We start from the raw sequence: 10,155 nt of genomic DNA on the forward strand, positions 1-10,155 counted from the left end.
TTTCTGTCAGTCTCTCTCTCTCTCTCTCTCTCTCTCTCTCTCTCTCTCTCTCTCTCTCTCTCTTTCTCTCCATCTGTGTGTGTGTACAAGTGTGTGAACACCAGAAGTTGATGTTGAAATGTCTTCTTCAATCTCTTCACTACCCTATTTTTGTGAGTCAGCATCTCTCATTGAATCCTGTGCTAATCAGATGGTTAGACTAGCTGGCCCATGAGCCCCAGGGATCCTCTGTCTGTACCACAGACCCTCAGTTCTGAGGTTACAGGCACATGCCTCCCAGCCAGGCTTTCTATGTGATCCTCATGCTAGCCCAGCGGACACTCTCTGGTTGATAGTCTCCCTAGTCCTCAGTATTTTAAACCAACCAATATTGTCCTCACCTTTCCCCAGCAAGGCAGGGGGACTGTGATACAAATAAGAAATCCTCCCATCCTGGCAAATGAGTGGAAATGGACCACTAGGATAGAGTGGGAAAAGGAAGGCCTGCAGGGGAATGGCCTGGCTGGGTGCAGGTGGAGACTCACAGGGCTGGGGGCATCTCCCTGTGGATTGGGTGGTGGAGTGATGTGGGAGAGGCCGAGGGAAGACACAGATGATGCTAGGAGCTGGAGGAGAGCATCTGGGAGGAAGGCAATGCTGGTAAGAGGGGAAATGGGAAAGGTAAGGTGAATTGAGATGTGCTCTAAACACTTGAGTGGCCAGTGGGAAATGAGGGGTGGAGGTTAGTGGAAGTCAAAGGCTGGTGTTTAGGACCAAGGCCTAGGAGACAGCCCCAGAGGGCATATGCAGGAAGAAGAGAAGGCAGACTCATAAAGAGTCTGAGTGAATGGAGAGCTGGAAGAGGAGGCTGTTGGTCAGAAAAGGTCTGAATGGACGGTTGAAACCCTTTGAAAGTCCAAGAAGCCAATGAAAAAAGTGGAACAGGGTATACACCAGCGAGAGTTCTGCGTGGAGATGGAAACGAAGGCAGGATGTATTAGTCGCTTTCTGCCGTGTAAGAAGTAACCCCAGACAGAGCAACCTGAAACACAGGTATTTATCTTGTAGCTTCTCCAGGTAGTGAGCCAAGAGCTCAGACTGCTCTTGATGGATCCTAGCCTGATTGTAGGCGTAGGCGTTGGCTCCAAGACTTCCCTTTGGGGATTTGGCTTCAGCCCCTTTGTGAGTTGCTGGGTTGGAAAATAGGAGTTCCTATTGGCTGCTGGCCTGAAACCGCCCTCCGCCCTTTGTGACGCAAGCTCTGCATAGGGCAGCTAAGCTAGAGGCTGCCTGCTTTAGCCCAAGAGGCAGAGAGACAGAACCGTGCACTAAGTAAGAGAAAGGACCCGGGACCATAGAGGGGGCCCAGGTATCAGTAGGAAGGAAGAGGGGAAGAAGCTGAGAAGGAGGTGAGACAGTGTGTAGGTTCTTCGAGTGGCAAGAGGATCATTTTTTAAGTTTTGTTGACTTCCTTAGCTAGTCACTCTCATCAGCGCCCCCTAGGGAGAGTTAAGTTACAGATGAGAAAGCTGAGTCTGTCTTGGCTGTTGGAATGGAGAGACATGGATGGGTTTATTTGGGTCTGAGTGCAAAATGACCGATGGAGAGAGTTCAGTGAAGGCTCATTGATTTTTTGGTTCCTATGGAGACGAGGAACGCTGTACAATCGTCCCAGTCATTGTGACTCACACTGGGTCAGCATCCATGGTGTCTAGAATTGAGTGGCGACCCAGGTGTCTTGAAAATTTCTAACCACAGAGTCAGCCTTTCCATACTGGGACAAGAGCTTCAGAGAGGAAAGGGTGGTTTGGCCTCACAGTTTTGAAGGTTTCAGTCCATGGTTGGCTGGCTCTGTTGCTTACAGGTCTGTGACAGAATATCATGGTGGAAGTACAGAGGAGAGCAGCTCACTGCCCAGCAGCACGGTAACAGAGATACAAGTTTGGGGATGTGATCTGTCAATCAGAGTGCTCCCCAGTGGCCTGCATTCTTCTGTTTCTCACCTTGTCATAGTCCGTTCAGCTGTGATTTTATCCTGAGTTAGCCCACTGATGAAGTTAGTTCCCTCATGATCTAGTTAATCTGCAGTAACCTGTCAGCCAGGGACCAGGCCTTGAACACAACGCATCTTGGAGACATTGCCAGTGAAGCCGTAGTACAAGGTTGCACGATTTGTGGTGAAGCGGAGATGAAGGCTGCCTCTTCTCTTTCAGCTTTGGATCCCCCCGGCCTTTGGCTGCCGGCCCGAGTATGACAACGGATTGGAGGAAATTGTCTTTGGCTTTGAACCCTGGATAATTGTGGTCAACCTGGCCATGCCCTTTTCCATTTTCTACCGGATGCACGCAGCTGCTGCCCTCTTTGAGGTCTATTGTAAGATCTAGCCTGAGTCCTCATGAAAGGAGAAGGACTGGGGAACAAGGGGGCTCTGCAGCCACCTGCAAAGGGCAGGGCTGAGCAAACACTGTCTGACAAAGGCGGGAAGGACGTCTTTTGTCTTGACTGTGTCTGGAGTTCCCTCGCCCTGGGTGAGAGCGAGCAGATCAACTGCACAAGGTAGCTGGAGCCTGTCCTTAGCCAATTCCAATCAAAACCAAAATGATTTGAGCTCTTTGGCTGAGACCCTGTGTTTTAGAAGAAAATGATCCAAGCTTGGGGGAAAATGATGGAGTTTTTTTTATAACAAGCATTTCCTGTCTGTAATTTCTACGACTGTACAACTTTTTCCTGGCCATCTGTGTATCGATCCATTTACATTTTTTTTTTTCCTGCTCAGACTTACTGGGTTTGGAAACAAATGCATTTTTGTTTGTAGTTTAACATTTGAGCTGGTTTAATTTTGGGACAAAATTACTTTTGATCAACTGCATGAGAGGTCGTGTCTAGATTAATACAAACACATGGCCTTCCCTAAATTTTTGGTTCATTTTTATTTGTGATCATTTTGAAGTATTAAAATAATAAACATTGATGTTCTCTTTTTTGCTCCATCTATATCCAGTTTATGATGTAGAAAATCTGAATATAAGCCGGGCGGTGGTGGCGCACGCCTTTAATCCCAGCACTTGGGAGGCAGAGGCAGGCGGATTTCTGAATTCGAGGCCAGCCTGGTCTACAGAGTGAGTTCCAGGACAGCCAGGGCTACACAGAGAAACCCAGTCTCGAAAACAAAAAACAAAAAACAAAAAACAAAAAAACCCACAAAAAAGAAAATAAGAAAATCTGAATATTTTTGGAACAGGAGACAGGAAAAATGACCCATGTTATATTGTTAACAATTACTTTGAAACATCTTGGTGTATCTTTCAGCTGTGATGATGTGGAGACTTTTCTTTTAAATTGTTGTACTTGCTAGTGATAACCTGACATTTCTAATTTTATCTTCATGCTTTCCTATTTGACAGTATGATGACACCTTTCTCTACACTGTCATAAATTCCTGGAAAATATCATTTTACTGCTGTCAGAATCTCAAGTGAATGTTCCACAGTTAACACCCTTTGCCTTGATTTTAGAATGCTCACAGAATGCTTTCCTAAGTGGCCCTGCAAAAGCCAACCACGTTTGTAAATCATTTCTCTTATTTAAAATTGCATTTCAAAAGAGATGGTTGGCCCTGCATATTCATTGATCCCACATCTGCATTCAGCCAACTTTGCATAGAAAATGCTTTTTAAAAATTGGGTCTTGGGGCTGGAGAGATGGCTTGCTGCCCTTAAAAAAGAACCTGAGTTTGGTTCTTAGTATGGCATCAGTTGGCTTACAACTGCCTGTAATTCTAGCTCCAGAAGAGCTGATAGCTTTCTCTGGCTTCCAGGGACACCTGCATTCACATGCAAGAGTGTGCTACCCTCATGGATAAAAATAAAATAAAGCTTTAGAAAGGGATTTGCCTCTTATGAATTTTTCTTGTTATTTCCTCATAAACAATATAATTTAGCAGCCATTTATGTGGGATTTGCATTGTGTTGAGGTGTGTGTGTGTGTGTGTGTGTGTGTGAGAGAGAGAGAGAGAGAGAGAGAGAGAGAGAGAGAGAGAGAGAGAGAGGAGTTTGTGTACCTGTTGTACCTGTGTGTGTTTTGAGTGGGAGTCTTGTATCTTTCCTAGGCTTTTCTCAAACTTGCTATCCAGCCAAGGACAACCTTTAACTCCCAATCTTCTTGTTCCTGCCTCCATAGTGGCAGGGACACAGACTTGTACTTCCATGTCTGGTTTTATGCAGTTGTGGGGAGCTGAACCCTGGGCCTGTGTACCACCTGAGTGAGCCATAGTCCAGGCCCTTATTAGATATTCTAAATGACCTAGGAAAGTCTGAAGCCCACAGAAAGAGATGCACATTCTCTATGCACGTCTACTACCCTGTTGCTAAGGGATTTGAGCATCCATGGGTTCTGTTATCCACATGGGTCCCTGGGACCACTTCCCTATGGATACTATGGGATATTCTTGTATGTGACATCAGGAAGCCACACTCAAAGCTTAAACCATTTTAAAGTCTCCTAAGGAATACTGACACCAGAGTAAGTCTTCATAGGTGACTTTTCATAACTATTTAAAACCATAATAAGTTGAGCACACTGTAACTACTTGTGTAACTACAGCTACATCCAAGTGGGTTGTTTTTTGACAGGCAATGGAAATATTTTGTGTGTGTGTGTGTGTGTGTGTGTGTGTGTGTGTGTGTGAGCAAAACACTTTATATCTGTTTTAGAGGAAGAAAGCCTTAAAAATAGGCATAAATTCTAAAAACAAAAGATGTTTAGATTACTTTTCTTGTAAAGCACTGCTTCTCAGCCTAAGGTCTTGGCCTGCAGAGGACACATGGTGATGTCTATAGGCATGCTTAGCTGCTCTCACTGTGGGAGCTGCTGTCACCTGTGGTAGAGCCTAGGGACACTTCTGAGCATACTATAATACAGAGGACAGCCCAACCCTAAACAACCTTTTGGTCTCAAGCAGGAATAGTCCTGGATCATTGAGATACAATAATTCAGGCACAATAGCCATCAACTTGAAGTTCCTAGGCAGCTACCAGTAAACACACACACACACACACACACACACACACACACACACACACACACACACACAATCAGGCACACACTCCACAAAACAAGGTCACTCTTACATGAGCTGAACTTGGATGTAACTTTAACTCTACATGCCTCTCAGTCATTTCCCAATCCCCATGGTCCCGGTTCTTACCCTTTAGCCTGCATAGGAATCACCTCGAGACTTCATAGTGACCCCTGCCCTCCTGGCTGCAAGTCCAGATGCAGTGTGTCTGGAGTGGCTGGGCCTACCCTTTCATCAGGACCTCAGCAACCCCTCCCCTGCAGAAGCATCTTTTAGGATCGCAGTAATTCAGCATTGCTAAGACTCCATTATGGCTCTCTTCCCATGGTATTGGAATATTGTTATGAGTGACTTTGGAGACCATTTCCAGGAGATATTTATACCATTCTATTTGGCCATTTGTGACTTAGAACATTCTGGAACATTCAGGAATTTTCTTTGGTTGTTGCTATCTGAAGCTGCACCATGGAGAGCACCTTTATTTCTGAGGTTTTCGACTCTCTGAAGAGTCCTGTTTTATCGTGGCATGAGATTGCATTTCTGAGTTTTGGTTGTCGTGAACTTCACTCCTCTTCAGCAGCCCGGAGGCCCCAGCTTCTGGGTTTAGGCTTCTGCCAAGAAGTGGGAGGGAGCCATAACTTTGGGCTTGACTGACTGGGCTGTAGTTGAGTGAGCCTGTTAGAGCGTGGCCAAGTCAGCACAGCTTCACTGGGTTCAGAGTTTTTCAGGGGCAGCCCTTACAGGAGTGACCCTCCTTGCCCAAACTGCAGGCTGGACAGTGGTGCTCACTAAACTTTGTCTTACCTTTGGCTAAGGCTAAGGAAAGGGCTATTTTCTTCATGCTGAAGCAGTTTTCAGGGGAAAAACTAAGGTGAGCAATATCCAAGCTTTAGGCTCTTGGTATTATCATAAAGGAAACACAGATTAAGGCAGCGCTGAATGAATTTCCCATACATATGATTGGCAAGACATACTTGTCTGTTTTCTGTTACTATGTATGTATGGCACAACGGCCGATTCTGGGTATTTATTGAGAAAAGGCGTTTATTTATTTCACAGTTTTGGAGGTTTAAAGTCCAGTTGACATAGGTGGGCTCTGCTTTCATCTGGTGAAGGCCCTGGAGCATGGCATTGTGGCTGGACCACGTGAAAGGGAGGGGAATCAGGATAAGACAGTGAGTCTGAGTAAAGGGAAAGTCAAGGATTCTCTCTCTCTGGTGAGGATTAACTCTTTGTCTTGTAAGAACCACTTTGATTCCACTGAGGCCACACCCTCAGTGATGCAACCACCTCCCACTAGTCTGTACTTCAGAAGGTCCTACATCTCTCACCATCACCACAAGGAGAACAGTGTCTCCAGCACACGCATCCTTGAGGAATACCATATGTATGTCCAAGTCAAAGCAGTGTGAAAGAAAGTGGACCCATGTCGGGTGTGGATGAGAGATGAACGGGTAAGAAACCAGCCTGTTAGAGTGACTGGCAATACTGGGTAAGTCTGGAGGTGCACATTTCCTAAGACTGAATATTTCCAGACCTCTAGGGGCTCCTAAGACAAGCTCAGGGTTGCCAGGTCTAAGTGGAGCATCCTGGATGTTTGTCAGGAGTGTGGATACAGTATGGACTGCTTCCACAGAGGAGTACCCACAGGAATGGAAGGGGATGACCCAGAACTCTATCTTTCAATGTGGACCATTCTCAAACAATGTTCAAGGAAAAGTTGCATAGCACAGAAGTGTAGACATCAGGAAGTCACCAACAAGTTGCTTAGAAACAGACAGGAGAGCCCCGCATGCTTTGGGAGACACCGTGCAGTGGGAAGTTACTGACACATTAGGACAGAACACCAAGTTCAGTGCAGTGGGCAGAGATGGTGCTGAGTGGATACCAGGCGTCAAGTACATGCAGTGCCTCAAATATTTTCACTCTTAAGAAGATCAGACAGAGGCATCCACTGCGTTTCCCTTGGTACTTTTTATATGCATGAGATGTTTTATAATAACATCTAAAAGAAAGGAGAGTAAGGAAGAAGTCGGACAAAGCTACCAGTTTTCAACACTCATTCATGGTGGCTAAGAGGTGGGTATCTGAGCCAGGTGTACTCTGATCCCTGAGGTAGTAGATCCTCAAAGTGAAGTAAGCTCACTGAGAGTAGCTGTTATGATCACATGACTCGGTCCTCAGCGTATCAGGTGCTCATCAGCAGACCTGACATTGGCTAAATTGACATAACACCTCACTTTTCTCCTGGTTTACAAACAAACAAACAAACAAACAAACAGAAAACCACGAACAACAAATAGATTTGACATTTGTGATGTGGAAGGAAGCCTTGCTGTGGGGAAGCGTGACCAGGAGGGGGCGCGTTGGCGGCTACTCCGTCTCCCTTGCTCTCTGAAGGCAAACCTGAGACCAGAAGCAGGTGGATGTCCCTTGCACTGAGGAGAGATCATCTTCTACATCTTCTATCTAAACATATCTCTTGTTCCTGACACTTCACCACTGCTCCTTCCCTTGTCATATTCCTTCTGTCCCCTTGCTGGCCTAAGTTTGCAGTTCACGCGTCCAGTCTGGCATTCACCTTCCAAGCGCTAGAGGGCGCTCTCAGCCCGTTTGGAAGAAAGTGGCTAGCGGACTGCAAGTGTGCGGTCTGGGATTGGGTCTCATGCCAGGGGAAGCTCAAAGAATGGGGTCGGCTCTCCTGCTAGGTAGGTCGGGAGGCGACTTGTTGCTTATGACTACAAAGTTTACTAAGCCCATCTTTGCTGGAGGAGGATACAGAATGAGAGATGCATGCGTGACAAGGGTTCCAAGAGGGGATGGAGGATAGGGGTGATAAATTATGCCTGCAAAGTATGTAAGAATGGTTAAACTCACACACACACACACACACACACACACACACACACACACACACACACACGAGAGAGAGAGAGGGGGGGGAGGGGAGGGGAGGGGAGGAGAAGAGAAGAGAAAGAAGAGAAGAGAAGAGAAGAGAAGAGAAGAGAAGAGAAGAGAAGAGAAGAGAAGAGAAGAGAGAAGAAGAAGAAGAGAGATATTTCTAGAGTCTGGCCTTTGTAGAAAGAACATTTCATGGCCTGAACAATAAGGAGAGGTTCTCTGTTGGACACTGCCCCGGGAGGATTTTCATCCCTAAATAGGAAACAGGTGAGGAGGGGAGTCACCATTCTTCATGACCCAAAGTGATTGTGGGAGGGAGTCACTGGGGCAGTTAGTGTATGATCATGAAGTAGCTATCACCTGTATGCAAAACCACCCCGTGAAAAGACAGGAGACTGGGGCCTCAAGGACATGGTCCTGGACCCACTTTCTACTCAAGTTCTTTTTAGGGGACCTGATCAAGCAACATCAATATTTAAGCCAGAGATGGCTAACTCTGTTTTCATACAGAGTCAGATAGAAAACGTCTTGGGTTTTGTGGGCTATTTCTGCCTTCTTCTAGTGAGACTTGGGGGACTTTGTGAATGGATGAAGTTATGGCCATCAGAACTTATAAAGGAAGAACTGAGATGGAGTTGGCCCCAAGTCAGAGTTTGGTGACCCCCTGATGTCAGCCAGGCTTCTTTGTTACCTGTAGCTGACCTGTAGCTGTAGTGGGGTGTACCTACCCACACCCCACTACATCAGCATCAGGAGAGCCCTTGCGTTCCATCTCAGAGAGACCTGCTTGAAAATGAGGACATCTGCAGGAACTGGTGAGGGCATCGTGAATCTCATCCATTGGCTGTCATTTCCCAAGAGTTTATCCAGCTTCTTCTAGAATCTTCTCAGATGTGTCTGAATCAGCCCAACAGCAGTGGGGTAGCATTGCCAGGCACTTCTTCAGTTCCATATTGAGCAGTCTTTGATCTGACATAGCTGGTAAATGAAGGTTCTCTTGGTGTATTTACCAGCCTAACCTACACAGAGCACCAGGGTGGCAGAGGGCAGCTGTGGCCACAGGGTCACATGGTGCAAGCAAGGCTGGAGAGGGACAGCAGAAGGTTCATCTTCTATAAAAGGTAAAGTGGCACCTCCCACGGTGTGCCCAGAAGAAAGGATGACAGAGTCCTCTGGACCAGTGGCTATTGGTGAATCACAGGAATGCATGAGGTTTTTGACTCTAGTAAGAATCTGACCACTGTGCAGTCTCCTTGATGGAAGAGGAGATGCCAGTAGGGGTCAGGGGTGGCATCTTCTGGAGAGGGCTCGGTTCTCTACTCAGGTGGTATGTACGGAGCTGGATGGCTCCTCAAAGAAGTGCCTGTTGTGGTGTGGGAAAAGGCTTGAGTCTAGATAGAGGCTGGGTTTCAGCTGCCCGTGGCTTTCACTTCCTGCACTCACGCTATTCTGGTGTACGCAGTGGCAGTAGAGGTCTCCGCAGAGAATCATCAAGTGACTTGAGGTGGCACTCAGGCTGCCCTACATGTAGTCTGCCATGAGGAGCCCTTACCATAGTTCCAAGTATAATTCGGAGTGAGCCTCAGGGATGGCTGAGCAGCACTGGCTGCTTCTCTGCAGATGAGCAGCGCTGATCTCAGACAGCCTGCTCCCCTGGTTCTCCGCACAGTCCGGAGAGCCCGAGAGCGGCCCACGTGACTAAGCTGTCTACTATTCAGAACCCGTAAATAGGAAATGCACCCAACAGTCAGGGCTAAGTTAAAGAAACTGAGTAGGTGCTATGTCACTTAAGTGGAGTCAGAGGAGCTGGTGTGACCCCCTAAAGCAAAGATTCAGGTTAAGATGTCACAGGTGAGGGAGGCCAGCTGCTGCTGCAGGCTGGGAGGGGCAGCAGGGACTCTTCATGTAGTTTTCTGCTCCATCTTAGCCAGCAAGACTCATTCTGATGGTCCTCACCTCCAGGATGCTGACATGACACTGGTTGCTTTCTGCCTCTGAGAGTGTTAGGGCAGCTTCTGGGAACCAGCCTGTGCCTCAAACACAAACACAAATGGCAGAGAGGTGAATTCAGGGACTGTGATCTGAGTTTGTGCTCAGAGCAGGGTGACCTGAAGCACGAATCAAACCATTTGTGACTCGAGCTCTCTGCAGAGTGAGGGGAGACCCCAAAGACATGCATCCTCCAGGCTGGCCCTGCC

General features: G+C 47.1%; 1 protein-coding gene across 1 annotated transcript in view; it reads left to right on the plus strand.

Annotated features, from left to right (window-relative positions):
- Otop1 (otopetrin 1) overlaps nucleotides 1-3,860 on the plus strand; it is a 31,018-nt gene extending 27,158 nt beyond the window's left edge. The window contains exon 6 of the mRNA XM_034509273.2: nucleotides 2,193-3,860. Coding sequence (XP_034365164.1) covers nucleotides 2,193-2,363 — 171 coding nt within the window. The 3' untranslated portion in view covers nucleotides 2,364-3,860. The remainder of the gene's footprint in view (nucleotides 1-2,192) is intronic.
- The last annotated feature ends 6,295 nt before the right edge of the window (nucleotides 3,861-10,155 follow it).

Source organism: Arvicanthis niloticus, chromosome 7 (genome assembly GCF_011762505.2).
Source record: "Arvicanthis niloticus isolate mArvNil1 chromosome 7, mArvNil1.pat.X, whole genome shotgun sequence".
Classification (NCBI taxonomy): Eukaryota; Metazoa; Chordata; class Mammalia; order Rodentia; family Muridae; genus Arvicanthis; species Arvicanthis niloticus.